This window comes from Balaenoptera physalus (assembly GCF_965194825.1).
Source record: "Balaenoptera physalus genome assembly, chromosome: 10".
NCBI lineage: Eukaryota > Metazoa > Chordata > Mammalia > Artiodactyla > Balaenopteridae > Balaenoptera > Balaenoptera physalus.
This window is the reverse complement of record NC_138889.1, coordinates 10,202,627-10,218,114: the sequence shown is the minus strand read 5'-3', so window position 1 is coordinate 10,218,114 and position 15,488 is coordinate 10,202,627. Positions and strand designations below refer to the sequence as shown.

Genomic DNA, 15,488 nt, shown 5'->3' with positions numbered 1-15,488 from the left:
ATTTCCTCATTGCAACTCTGACATCTTTGTTCCTCAAACTAAATCAGAGGACTGAGCATGGGTCCCACATTAGTATAAAAAACAGAAGAAACTTTCCCCTGCTCCATAGATCCAGGAGAAGAATATTTAAGGTACATGAATGCTGCTGAACCAAAAAAAAGAGAAAGAGCAATGATGTGGGAGCTACAGGTGCTGAAGGCTTTCGATCTTCCCTGAGCGGATTTGATATGAAGAATGCTAGTGAGGATGAAGATGTAAGAAATTAGGATGGTGAAACTGGGTACTGTGATATTAATACCCACACAATGAGAACTACCACCTCACTGACATAAGTGCTGGTGCAAGAGAGTTGGAAGACTGGGAGGATGTCACACAAGTAATGGTTGATTATATTAACATGGCAGAAGGTTAGTCTAAGCATGCACCCTGTGTGGGCAGAGGCTCCAGTAAACCCCATCACATACGCAGCCAAAGATAGCACCAAACAGACCTTATGGAACATGGTGACCTTATACAGCAATGGAGTACAGATGGCCACATAGTGATCACAGGCCATTGAGGTCAACATATAGCACTCAGAGATGACAAAAAATAGAAAGAAAAACAGCTGAGTCATGCACCCAACATAGGAGATGATATTCTTCCTGAATACAAAGTTCATCAGCATCTGGGGGGTGAAAACAGAGGAGTAACAGAGATCAATGAAGGATAGGATGAAGACTAAATAGTACACGGGGGTGTGGAGGTGAGAATTTAGACCAATAAGAATGATCGAGCCCAGGTTGCCCACCATGGTGACAATGTAGATCGTTAGAAACAGGTAAGAGAGGGGCTGCTGGAGCTCGGGATGGTCTGTTAATCCAGCAAGAATAAATTCAGTCACTAAGGAGTCATTTCTAGCCAGCATTCTCAACTTCGGAAATCTGTGAGAATAGAAGAAAACTCCATCAATAGGGAACCCACCTCTGTTCTTACAAACTCTCTTTTATATGAGCTTTATGTGAAAGAGACTCAGACTGGCAGAAATCACATAAGTCCTCCTTTGCTTCATAAGGTCTGAATCCTTAAATCCCTCAACATTTAAATCACTGTCTTTCATTGCATGAACTGCATGTGACAAACAACTGCTCTATCTTACGAGAAGGTAGAGGGATGGGGTAGCTGAGGAGCAAGCCTACTTGCTGATGGGCTTCAGAGGTGGGAATGTATCCCCATTTCTCCCCCCTATTCATCTGATTCATCACTTCCTAGTTCCTACTCATGTTTCCATTACCCTACTAGGTACCTCAGGTTCCGTTTTGACCATCAAGAAAGAAAGATCCCTACAGGGAAGAGACCATACAGATATTCTGCTACCAGGAAGTCTCTCATAGTCTCTAAGGTTTTCAGATACTTTACTATAAGAATCCAGGAAGTTAATAATTGATAACAGGTATTGAGGTGAACCTTGGTAACCTAAGTTTTATACTTAACCATACACTCCAGTGTTTCCACACATTCTCCTCTGCTCTATCCTAGCTGGACAGCGAATGAATAAAGGAAGGTGGATGTGCTTTCCTAGGTTTTGTAGGATGGCATGAATGAGAAATGTTAATTTGAGTGCTGATTAAGTTAGTTATTAAATTTGTGAAAACATTTCAAGCTGTATACTTATTATGATATATCAACTTTCCTCTGTTTATACATTTCAATAAAAAAATTTTAGAAAAAAACACAAATCTCTTCTGATGTTGCTGTCTGGATTTGTCACTTGGAACTGCTACAGTTCTCCTGCTCCCAGAATGAAGATGGAGTCAACACAGACTGTATGCTGAGAACAATACAGGCAGTAGAGTCAGAGCTCCAGACTTTGGAGTTTCCTGTTATTCAATATAAATACTTCTCATTTTTCAGCAACAGAGGGAATGAGCAAAAAATAGAAACTTGGTTAACTCACTCTCCATCCATTGAGGGAACTCAGTGCTGACCCTTTATGCGTGTTTTACCTCCGTTGTCCTAAAAGAAGAACTGGCCTTGGAGATATCAAAGCTGAGCAGATGTAGTCACAGAATCTTCCTCCTTTCCTGGAAAAGAGTCATAGCATAGATCTCACAGTATGAATGTTCCAAGAGTCAGTCTATGATTTAGATCAAACTTGTGGTTATAAATTTACTAAGAGATCATGAAGGGAAACCACAGACTTCACATCTGAGCCACAATGTCATAGAGCACACAGCATTTGCTTAAGGCTTATAATTCTTTTGGACCTGATTAGAAATTCAGGTATAGGGGTCCCCCAGGACTTTCCCATCATGATATGCTCTGCAAGGGAGAAATGTGTCTGTGTTTACACCCTAATTGTTACAGTAAATGTTAATTTCCCATCAGGGATTATACATTCCTCAGAGCATGGGAGAAAGGATCCTCTGCTGTCCCTTATAAAGATGCAAATAATTAATGTCATTGAAAATTCACTAATTATAATTCTAGGTAACATTAGTTTCAAAAATTTAAGTTCATAAAGATATATGACCATTTCAGAAAAGTTTATTATGGCCCTTTATAATAGTTGAGTCTCTTTAAATAATCAGTGTTTATGCAAATTTTATAGACATAAACCAAAGGATCTTTTTAATTGATTTCAGAGATTATTGTTTAATAAAACACTATTTACTATAAAAATGATTCCATGGAAATTTAATTACCTTGAGTTGTTCTGATTCAATATGCTTTCAATAGATTAAAATCAAATCTATAAGAAAAATCACTGCAAATAAGTTTCTATTACAAGGAAATATGACTTTAAAATTCCTATGTATGTATTAGCTTATGATTATGCTTATGAGAAAAACATCTAAGTTTAAAAAAAATTTTAAATTATTATATATTCCCAGGAAATTTCAAAAATAATGGATAGAGTCCCCTGAAATCTACCCAGCTTCCTACCATGGTGACATCTTCGACAACTGTAGTATAATAGCAAAACTACAGACATTATTCAGCTTTGAGCAATTTTACATGTAGTATGTGTTTCTGTCGTGTGTGTGTGTGTGTGTGTAGACCTATGTAATGTGATCACTTGTGTAGATTCATGTAACTACCACCATCATGATACAGAACTCTTCCACTAACATAAAGGAACTCCCTTACACTACCTCTTTATAGTGACACCTATTCCCACCCACCTTCATCTGTCTTGCGGCAACCACTAACCTGTTCTTCATCTCTATAGTTGGGTCATTAGGAAGACAACAGATGAAACTATACAATACATAACTTCTGAAATTGGCTTTTTTCACTAAGCATGATGCCCTTAAGTCCATCCCAGTTGTTGCATGTATCAACAGTCTGCTCCTTTTATTGCTGAGTTGTATTCCATTTTATACAACCCACATTTATTCAAACTTCTGTAGTAATTTTAAAACTACTAGGTTCTTGTTTAATGCAAAACTAAATCTGTTTTATTTATGGAAAATGTTTAAGGGGCAGGGGATATAAGATCACAGTTCAGACTGGCTCTTCTTATAATATTCTCTTTTTAATCAGTTTTATTGTGGCATAATCTGGATACAATAACATGCTATCATTTTAAGAGTACAGTTCAGTGACTTTCAAAAATAATACAGTCATATAAAGACCACCATGGTCAAGATATAGAGCATTTCCCTCACCCCCAAATGTATACTCATCTCCCTTTGCAATCCACCCCCTTTTTTTTTATCATGAAAGGATGTTGAAATTTGTCAAATGCTTTCTCTGCATCTAGTGAAATAATCATATGATTTTTATCTTTCATTCTATTAATCTGGTATAGCACATTTATTGATTAGTGTATGTTGAACCATCCTTGCATCCCATGTTAAATCTCGCTTGATCATGGTGTATGATCTTTTAATGTGCTGTTGAATTGGTTTGCTAGAATTCTGTTGAGAATTTTTGCATCTATATTCATCAGAGACATTGGCCTGTAGTTTTCTTTTCTTATAGTGTCTTTACCTGACATTGGTGTGAAGGTAATTCTGGTTGTAAAATGAGTTTGAAAGTTGTTCTTTCTTCCATTTTTGGAAGAGTTTAAGAAGTTTTGGCATTTATTCTTGTTTAAATGTTTAGTAGAATTCACCAGTGAAACCATCTAGTTTTTGGTCCTGGGCTTTTCTTTGTTGGGAGGTTTTTGATTATTGATTCAATCTCCTTACCCGTTATTGATCTGTTTCGATTTTTCTGTTTCTACATAATTCAGTCTTGGTAGATTGTTTGTTTCTAAGAATTTATCCATGCGTTCTACAGTATTCAATTTATTTGTGTATAATTGGTCATAGTAGTCTCTTATGATCTTTTGTATTATTGTGATATCAGTTGTAATGTTTCCTCTTCATCATGATAACTTAAAGTTTATCTTGTCTGATATAAGTATTTTTACCACTGCTGTTTTTTGGTTTCCACTTGCATAGAACACCTTTTTTTATCTCCTCACTTTCAGTCTGTGTGTGTGCTTAAAGCTGAAGTAAGTCTCTTGTGGACAGCATATAATTGGGTCTTGTTTTTTGTTTTGTTTTGTTTTAATCCATTCAGCCACTCTTTTCTTTTTGATTGGAGAATTTATATCATTTACACTTAAAATAATGATTGATGGGTAAGGGCTTACTAATTCCATCCTAATTGTGCTCTGGCTGTTTTATAATTCCCTTGTTCTTTTCTTCCTCTCTTGCTGTCTTTTGTGATTTAATGATTTTCTATAATGGTATGTTTCTATTTCCCTTCTCTTTATCTTTTTATATTAATGTAGGCTTTTTGCTTTGTGATTACCATGAGACTTACAAAAAATATCTTATAGATATAACTCTATTTTAAGGTGATAACAACTTAACTTTGATAACACACAAAAACACTACCCTTTTACTCCCCACATTTTATGTTTTTGATGTCACAATTTACCTCTTTTAATATTGTGCATCCATCAGCAAGTTATTGTAGTTATAGTTATTTTTCATAGTTTTGTTCTTTAGTTTTGTCAACCTTTACTAGAGTTGACTGGTTAACACACCACCGTCTTATAGTATTATATTCTGAATGTGACTATATACTTACCAGTGTATTGTATACTTTTTTACATTTCATGTTACTAATTAGTGTTCTTTTGTTTCAGCTTGAAGAACTCCGTTCAGCATTTCTTAGAGCAGGTCTAATGCTGATTAATTCTCTCAGCTTTTGTTTGTTTGCGAAAGTCTTTATCTCACCTTCATTTTTAAAGGCAGCTTTGCTGGGTAAAGTATTCTTGATTGGCAGGGCAGTTTTTTCTTTCAACACTTTGAGTATATTATCTCACTCTCTCCTGGGCTGCAAGCTTTCTCCTGAAAAATCCACTGATAGTTTAATGGGGGTTCCCTTGTATTTGAGTATTATTTTTCCTCTGGATGATCTTAAATTTTTGATTTTAGACAGCTTAATTATAATGTGTCTTGGAAAAGATCATTTTGAGTTGAAATATTGGGGTGACCTATTAACTTTATGAAGTTGGATGTCCAAATATCTCCCCAGATTTGGGAAGTTCTTAGCCATTATTCCTTTAAACACACTCTCCGCCCCTTTCTCCATCCTTCTCCTTCTGGGACTCCAATAGTGTCTACAATGTTTCTCTTAATGGTATCCCACAGTTCATATAGGCTTTCTTCACTCTTTTTCATTTTTTTTCCCTTTGTTCTCTACTGACTGCATAATTTCAAATGTCCTGTCTTCTACTTCATAGAATTGTCCTTTTGCTTGATCTAATCTGCTTCTGCTGTTCTTATCACATTTTAAAATTTCATTCATTGTATTATTCAGCTCCAGGATTTCTATTTGGTTCTTTTTTATGATTCTATTAAGCTTCTCATTTTGTTTGTCATGATTTCATTGAATTGTCTTTCTGTTTTCTTGTAGCTCACTGAGCTTCCTTAAAACCATTATTTTTGAATTCTTTATCAGGCAAACTGCAGATCTCCATTTTTTTTGGCTCTGATTCTGGAAAATTATTGTGCTCCTTTGGTGATGTCATGCTACACTGATTTTTCAAATTCCTTGAAGACTTTGCTACTGTCTTCAAATCTGGAGAAGCAGTCACCTCCTCTGGTCTTTCTGACAGACTTCAGGAGAGAATTACCTTCTGTCAGCCCTGCTAGTAACTCTTAGGCTTTCTCAGATCTTTTCTATGGTGCTCCACACTTCTTGTTTCAACATAAACAGAATTCTTATGCTTGTATAACTTCTTTCAACCCTGCAAAACTAGTTCAGTTACTGATAGCCTCCTTTTTGCTTTCCCTAGGGTGGTGCTGCATGCTCAAGTTTGTGGTTTCTCCCAGGCCTGCACAGTTGGGCCAGAATTTGAGTTGGTCTTATAATCAGTCAAATACAGGGTATGTCCCACTACTAACTCTTTGTGAAAATTCACAACATCATCATTATGTGCCTGTGTGTGTATGTATTGTGTCTTATTGTTAACAACAAAATGTGCAGAATCTCACTTTAGGAGACGTCTTATGCAGCATGGTGTGGGAGGATACAGACAGGAGGCTCTCAGAGTCTTGGCTGGGGTCCCAGTCTTTGGCCTCTCCATGGGCAGAATGCCTGTTAGGGTTTTCCCTTAGCAACAGGCCTGGAATGGTCTGCTCAGAACAGTGACACACCAGGCCACATGAAAACAAACTAAGGAGCAAGCATATTAAGGCCAAGAAATGCTCAAGTTCATCCAGTTCCCCAGTGACCTTTTCCACCTGAACAAAAGTCCCTGATGTCACCACTCCCTGGGCAGTAGCTTTGGTGGACAGAGAGCTAAAAGGGAGTGAAAGTGACAGTGTCCCCCAAGCCCCACCACCCTCCCTTCTTCATGCTGGGAGTCAGAACTGCTGCCTTTGCTCAGTGGCCTTGTTTCTTAAACTCTTTCTCTCTTGGGAGTTCTTAGACTTAAAAACAAAAACAAAACAACAACAACAACAAAAAAACCTATTTGTAATGAAATAGCAGAAACACTAATTTCACAGTGCTAACATCTACATGTTGCGGGGGGGATTGGCTTTTGGTACCAAAAGGTATCATTCCAAATCAAAGTTACTCTCTGGAGGTGAAAAAATACAAGAAAGTTAAGAGGACAGATTTTGCAGGTTGGTAACAAAGAGGAAAGGCTCCAAGAACCGGGTAGAGATGGGGTCTGCTGGGCACCTGTAGAGCAAAGACCACTCCCACCTCATGGGGTGCCAGGACCCCTCCAGAGCAGTGGGTTGGGGCTCAGCAGCCACCATACTCTGCCTTCATCTGTTCAAGAACAAGCGCTCCACATTCAGCCCCTTTCCGGGCATAGCTGGGGATGGTGCCTGTGAACACGTGTCTGTGGGGCATGCCAGGGACTCTTTTTTTTTTTCCTTTTTTTTTTTTTTTTTTTTAATTTATTTATTTATTTTCGGCTGTGTTGGGTCTTCGTTTCTGTGTGAGGGCTTTCTCTAGTTGCGGCAAGCGGGGACCACTCTTCATCGCGGTGCGCGGGCCTCTCACTGTCGCGGCCTCTCCCGTTGCGGAGCACAGGCTCCAGACGCGCAGGCTCAGTAGTTGTGGCTCACGGGCTTAGTTGCTCCGCGGCATGTGGGATCTTCCCAGACCAGGGCTCGAACCCGTGTTCCCTGCATTGGCAGGCGGATTCTTAACCACTGCGCCACCAGGGAAGCCCCATGCCAGGGACTCTTCATGAGGCTGGGGCATCACCCATCCAGGCCAGGTTTTATCGTGCGCAAAGCCTAGCGCTCTCACTCCTCACCAGATGCTGGCCAGAGCCTTGCTGGAGGAGGGGGCCAGGTCTGCTTCAGTTGGCCTGGGCAGGGCAGCCCCTCAGGGAGCCCCTTACCCCTGGCCTCCTGCCAAGGGCTTGTCTTATCGCACTCGCCAAGAAAGGCATTTTTTGAAGCTGGCTCCACCCCTCCCTCCCAAACTGCCTGCAACCAGCTCGCTTCCTCACAGCAAAAGGATGGGCCATCAGGAAAGGTGCCTGGAGGCCGGGAGGGAGGCAGTGAAGAAACCGGAATACAAGCAGGACAGGAAGTGAGCCCCCAGCTGCCTGAGATGCAGGTGGGAGAGAAAGGGTCTGAGGAGGACAGAGAGGATGGGGGCTGCCAGAGACAGCAAAGCAGCAGCAGAGTGAAGAAGCTGCAGAGTCGGTAAGTCGTGAGCAGAGGGGAACCCCAAGAACACGGAAGGCCCAAGACAGGAGGCCTCAAGAGAACGGGGAACTGAAGTACAAAAAGGTGACCCCTACAAATGGGGGACTGAGGCACAAAGCGATGGGACCCTGAAGTGAATGAGGGCCCAAAGGGGGCCTGAAGCCCAAAGAGACGGTGGAGGCCGACGCGTAAGAAGGGGAGGCTGGGAGCCCAGACACTGAGGTGTGAGAAGAGACGGGAGTTGGGGGAGCAAGGCCTGGGGCAGTGAGGGCCCAGAGCCCCACGACCGGAGAGGCCGACGGGCGAGAGGCAGGGCATCCACCGGTGGGCCCCAAGGGGAGCCGCGCTCCGCCGTGATCAGCGGCTTCCAGGCTGCTTCGGCACGAGGGCCAGGTGCCCTGACAGGCGGCAGTGGCGCGGGAATCCCGGCCTGAGCGGGTGGCCGGGAGACGCACTTCTTGTTTTAGAACATACCCAGGGTTATGCACGGGCACTTACTCAGCTTGCTGCCCCTGGTGTCCATCTTGGCCAGGCCCTGGCCCGCCGGCCCTCTAGGGCTTTGCGCCTCCATTTTGCGGAAGACCCGAGGCGGCAGCGGGCGCGCTGTGCGCATGCTCCTCACACGGCGCCACAGCCGCCGGCTCCGCCGAGGCGGGTGTGCAGCTCGGCGGGCCTGGGGTCCCCAGGCTGCAGAGCAGAAGACGGACGAAGCTTTGTCTTTGTGGGACCGTCAGGGGCCAGGCCACAGGCAGCTGGTGGGCGGCCTAACTGGCGGCTGCAGTGGGCCGGGGCGTGGGCTGCACGGCGCTTCCGGTGCTAGCCGCTGATTTGCCCCAGGGTGGCTTCCGTGCCGTCCATCTCGCGGTTGCTGCCGTAGGAGGCCTTGGCGGTGGCCCAGGCCACGCGTGCCCGCAGGCCCCACTCGTCTCCCGTGGCAGCCTCCGTGCGGTGACCCAGGCCCAGCCGGCCGCCCGGGGCTCTCAGGCTGCCCGTTCTCCAGCGGCCGCTTACTTCGGGGCCCAGCAGATGCCGGAGACCAGGGAGCCCTCGCGCAGGACCTCGCAGGGGCCGCTAGCCGCCTGCTGCGCCCGCCGGGTCTTCAGAGACTCTCCGGAGAAGGTAAGAGTGAGGCTGCGCCTGTGCTCGCGCACAGGGCACAGGGCCTCCGGGCTGCCCTTGGGCTCCGGGAGGCTGCGGTGGCGCTAACCTTGGCCCGCGCGTCACGTCGAGCGGCGGCTGTAAAGCTGCGGCGGCGGCTGTGGGAGGAGTCGCGCGGGTGGAGCCGGCCGCTCTCGCTGCTGCGGCGCTCGCTCCCCAGATCAATATTATTCTTCGTAAGCAAATCAGCCGGGAAGAGGCATTTGAGTATAACAAAATTTCTTTTATCTACAATTTATTATTATTCCGTCAACCCCAGTATACATGGATTAGGGTTTCAGAGTTGGAAACACATAGCCGTGTGAGAAAGAAATTGAGCAACTAGAGTACAGAGTTTATACGAAGTTCGAAGAGCCAGTCAGAATTTGGCCTTGGGAGGAGTCCTGTGTAAAATATCACAGACTCCTATTGTTCTTACATGAACTTCAGCACTTTCTGAAGCATCAACATTTCTCAGATTGTTGTGTGTGTTGGTTGATTTCCAGAGTGTTGAAATCATTGTGTTTGTCAGTTTTGGCCAAGTTTATGGATGTTCTTGTGGAGAAGATTTGCTGACCTCACTCAACCATAAGTTCCACTGAAGAAGGTCCTTTTGATTTGACTTACCCATATTTTTCAGGAAATATAAACTGTGTTTGTAACTTACTTCTAATAATTTTTGGTGGAAAAATCCAAAGTTGTAGCAAATGAGTTTATATGTTACATGAAACAGGACTTATTGGGAAAACCAATAGTGACATTGTTTGCCAAAGAAGAAGCTAGAATATTCTCTTTTGAGAAGTGAGGTACAAAGATCACACAAATTTCAATGATTAACTGAGAATTAAAACACCCTGAAATCTTGTACTGCAAAGTTCATTCATATTTCTAACTTAGAATTTAACCCATTTGACAGATACGTGTTTTGCCAGTTAGATCACACTTTGGCTGATACATGTGGGGGAGAAATATTGTATCAGGGTTTATGTGCACAAACAATAGAAAGTGACTCTAATTCAGTGCTGTATGTCAATTATACCTCAATAAAACTAGAAAAAAAATGACTCTAGCTCTTTTAAATAGAAAAGAGTTAATATAAAGAAGATTGGGAATTCAGACAATTGGTTTGAAGTTCTAAAACCAGGGTTGGAGAACAGGCAGATGTGTCAGGTATCCGCATCTATAAGGCATCTTATAGACAGCTTGGTAGGCAGAGGTTCTGCAAGGGTGGGGCAGGCCAAAAGGACTGGCAGCTGTGCTACCACTGACAAAGGCTGCTCACCCAGTTCTGAGCAGTTGGCAACACCCACATCATGTAGTGTAGTTGTGGATGTGTTATTCTCTCAGTGTCAGGAGAGCAGAGCAGGTAAATGATTCTGCTAGTCTAAGGTTTTGACTTGCGGCAAAGCGTTTAAGGGAACGGGCCGTCAAGTCAGACTTTCTGAAATTTAAACCCAGGTGGAGTCTCCACTTTCTAATTGTGAGATTTTAGACAATTTATGTGACATCTTTCACCGTTGGTATCCTCATCTGTGAGGTGAGAATAATTGTCTTTTGGCTTAAATGAGTTACTACATGTAAAATGTTAGAACACTTCCTGGAACATAGAGTCTGATAAGTTTTTGTTCTTCTTCTCCTCATTCATATTCACCTGAATGTACAGCCTGAACCTGTTCCCTGCCTGCCTCCTGGACAGTTTTGTTTTATGTCTGTTTATGTGCCTCAAGTTAAAGTGCCCCAAACTGCAGTCAACATTTACTTGGCGATTCTCAGCACTGCTCCTCCTCTGGTCATCAATTTCTAAGCTTTTTTCACCACCGCCTAGGCAACAAACAAATTGTAAACATCTTCTTCTCACTCAACTTCTTCATCCAGTCTCCAAGTCCCAGAGAACTTATCTCCTTGAAATCCTGGTCTGGCCTTCCCTCTCAATTATAGTGATTTGATAAGCTTCTCCTCATCTCATGTTTAGATTACTCTAATAGTTTCCACTGTGAGTTCCTATGGAATCTTACCCCCCTCTCACCACACACACACACACACACACACACACACACGCCTCTCTTTCTTGCAATATGGTTATAACTGTAAATTGTTAGATAAATATTGGCAGTTAGATTATTAAACACTATTTATAGGTAGTACATAAAATGCTATTTTTGCTTTTGTTTCCTTTTTTGTTTTCCTTGAAGTGAATATTTTTAGGTGCTTTCATTTGCTTAATATTCTGTGGATTTCTGTGATTTATCCCTAACCTCGTGCCCATTTGTACAGATCTCCTCTCAGAATGTACAGCTGTAGCTATATGATGTTAGCTGGTATTCTAAAAGTGTTATCTTCTTTAAGGTGTCTTTCCAAGAAATTTATGATCCACTCCAGTGACGACAGGATGCCCTCTTACTTTGTTGAAGATTTAACATCTTGAGATCCCCCTTCACCATCTTTCTGGGGATACTCTTCACCTCTTACCTATGTTAGGTCACTATACCTATGTTAGGTCCCCTATTCTCTGGATCCTATATCTTCCTGTTTCTTGGTTTCCTTCTTCATTTTTTTAAATGAATTTTATTTTTTAGAACAGTTTTAGATTTATAGAAAAATTGAGAACACAGTACAATTACCATATACCCCACATTCTGTTTCCCCTATTATTAACATCTTGCAGTACATTTGTTACAATTAATAAACCAATATTGTTATGTTATCAATAACTAAAATCCATACTTTATACAGATTTCCTTAGTATTTACCTAATGTCCTTTTTTTTTTTAACATCTTTATTAGAGTATAATTGCTTTACAATGATGTGTTAGTTTCTGCTTTATAACAAAGTGAATCAGTTATACATATACATATGTTCCCATATCTCTTCCCTCTTGCATCTCCCTCCCTCCCACCCTCCCTATCCCACCCCCCTAGGTGGTCACAAAACACCGAGCTGATCTCCCTGTGCTATGCGGCTGCTTCCCACTAGCTATCTATTTTACGTTTGGTAGTGTATATATGTCCATGCCACTCTCTCGCTTTGTCACAGCTTACCCTTCTTCCTCCCCATATCCTCAAGTCCATTCTCTAGTAGGTCTGTGTCTTTATTCCCATCTTGCCCCTAGGTTCTTCATGACTCCCCTTTTTTTTCTTTTTTATTCCATATATATGTGTTAGCATATGGTATTTGTTTTTCTCTTTCTGACTTACTTCACTCTGTATGACAGACTCTAGGTCCATCCACCTCACTACAAATAACTCAATTTCGTTTCTTTTTATGGCTCAGTAATATTCCATTGTATATATGTGCCACATCTTCTTTATCCATTCATCTGTTGATGGACACTTGGGTTGCTTCCATGTCCTGGCTATTGTAAATAGAGCTGCAGTGAACAATTTGGTACATGACTCTTTTTGAATTATGGTTTTCTCAGGGTATATGCCCAGTAGTGGGATTGCTGGGTCATATGGTAGTTCTATTTTTAGTTTTTTTTTTTTTTTTTTAGGGTTATCTGTAAAGCTTTTTTTTTTTTTTTTAACATCTTTATTGAAGTATAATTGCCTTACAATGGTGTGTTAGCTTCTGCTTTATAACAAAGTGAATCAGTTATACATATACAATATGTTCCCATTTCTCTTCCCTCTTGCATCTCCCTCCCTCCCACCCTCCCCATCCCACCCCTCTAGGTGGTCACAAAGCACCGAGCTGATCTCCCTGTGCTATGCGGCTGCTTCCCACTAGTTATCTATTTTACATTTGGTAGTGTATATATGTCCATGACACTCTCTTACCCTGTCACATCTCACCCCACCCCCTCCCCATATCCTCAAGTCCATTCTCTAGTAGGTCTGTGTCTTTATTCCCGTCTTGCCACTAGGTTCTTCATGGCCTTTTTTTTTTTTTTTTTTTTCCCTTAGATTCCGTATATATGTGTTAGCATACTGTATTTGTTTTTCTCTTTCTGACTTACTTCACTCTGTATGACAGACTCTAACTCCATCCACCTCATTACAAATACCTCCATTTCATTTCTTTTTATGGCTGAGTAATATTCCATTGTATATATGTGCCACATCTTCTTTATCCATTCATCTGTCGATGGACATTTAGGTTGCTTCCATGTCCTGGCTATTGTAAATAGAGCTGCAATGAACATTTTGGTACATGACTCTTTTTGACCTATGGTTTTCCCAGGGTATATGCCCAGTAGTGGGATTGCTGGGTTGTATGGTAGTTCTATTTGTAGTTTTTTAAGGAACCTCCATACTGTTCTCCATAGTGGCTGTATCAATTTACATTCCCACCAACAGTGCAAGAGTGTTCCCTTTCCTCCACACCCTCTCCAGCATTTATTGTTTCTAGATTTTTTGATGATGGCCATTCTGACCGGTGTGAGATGATATCTCATTGTAGTTTTGATTTGCATTTCTCTAATGATTAATGATGTTGAGCATTCTTTCATGTGTCTGTAGGCCATCTGTATATCTTCTTTGGAGAAATGTCTATTTAGGTCTTCGGCCCATTTTTGGATTGGGTTGTTCGTTTTTTTGTTATTGAGCTGCATGAGCTGCTTGTAAATCTTGGAGATTAATCCTTTGTCAGTTGCTTCATTTGCAAATATTTTCTCCCATTCTGAGGGCTGTCTTTTCGTCTTGCTTATGGTTTCCTTTGCTGTGTAAAAGCTTTTAAGTTTCATTAGGTCCCATTTGTTTATTTTTGTTTTTATTTCCATTTCTCTAGGAGCTGGGTCAAAAAGGATCTTGCTGTGATTTATGTCATACAGTGTTCTGCCTATGTTTTCCTCTAAGAGTTTGATAGTGTCTGGCCTTACATTTAGGTCTTTAATCCATTTTGAGTTTATTTTTGTGTATGGTGTTAGGGAGTGTTCTAATTTCATACTTTTACATGTATCTGTCCAATTTTCCCAGCACCACTTATTGAAGAGGCTGTCTTTTCTCCACTGTATATTCTTGCCACCTTTACCAAAGATAAGGTGACCATATGTGCGTGGGTTTATCTCTGGGCTTTCTATCCTGTTCCATTGATCTATATTTCTGTTTTTGTGCCAGTACCATACTGTCTTGATTACTGTAGCTTTGTAGTATAGTCTGAAGTCAGGGAGCCTGATTCCTCCAGCTCCGTTTTTCGTTCTCAAGATTGCTTTGGCTATTCGGGGTCACTGTTTTGGGGAAATGGACATGCTAACAACATCAAATCTTCCAGTACTATTTTCTCCTTTATTCTGTTAATGTTGTAAATTATATTGAATCTACAAACATGGTGTATCTCTCATTATTTATATCCTCTTTTATTTCTCAGAGCAAGGTTTTGAAGTTTTCAGTTTAGAAGTTTGCACATCAGTCATTAAATTTATTTCTAATGATTTTAGTTTGATGCTATTTAAATGGAATTTTTATTAATTTCATTTTCCAAATTTTTGTTGCTAGCATTTAGAAATGCAGTTGGTTTATGTTTAATGACTTTATATTGTGAGACCTTGCTATATCTGTTTATTAGTTCTAGTATTTTTGTTTTGTGGTTTTTCTATATTAATGATCATATTTTCTATGAATAATGCTAATTTATCTTTGTTTTCAGTTTGCTGGCATCTTATTTCATTTTTGTGTCTTATTTCAATAGCTAGGCTCTTTACCACATACAGAGAAAAGAGGACAATCTTAGGTTATTCCCAATCTTACAGAGAAAGCATTCAGTCTTTACCATTAATTATAATGTTAGATGTATCAATAGAATTTTTATAAACGCCCTTTGCTACATTGAGAAAATCTCTTTTATTCCTATTTTTCTGAGATTTTTATGATAAATGGATGTTTAATTTTACCATATGCTCTTTCAGTGTCTACTCATCTGATCATACTATTTTCTCCTTTATTCTGTTAATGTTGTAAATTATATTGAATGATTTTCAGAGGTGTAACCAATCTTGATTTCCTGTGATGAACTGCACTTAATCATAAAGCATTATCCTTTTTATAGAACACTATATTAGATTAGTAATATTTTATAAATAATATTTGCACTTACATTTACAGGGGACATTTTTTCTTTTAATTCTTTGGCCTCATAAAATGTGTTTGGAAAATGTTTTTTCTTTATCTGTTTTCTGAAAGAATTTGCATAAAATTGATATTATTTCTTCCTTATATGTTTGATAGAATTAACCAGTGAAGCCATTAGGGTGA

General features: G+C 40.8%; 2 protein-coding genes across 2 annotated transcripts in view; both read right to left on the bottom strand.

Moving 5' to 3' along the window:
* TMEM225 (transmembrane protein 225) overlaps positions 1-15,488 on the bottom strand; it is a 188,197-nt gene that overhangs the window by 80,941 nt on the left and 91,768 nt on the right. The window lies entirely within an intron of this gene.
* Positions 163-7,357, bottom strand: LOC309637007 (olfactory receptor 8B3-like). The gene has a single exon (XM_082410938.1). The coding sequence runs from the start codon at positions 905-907 to the stop codon at positions 263-265; it is 645 nt and encodes a 214-aa protein (XP_082267064.1). The 5' UTR covers positions 908-7,357; the 3' UTR covers positions 163-262.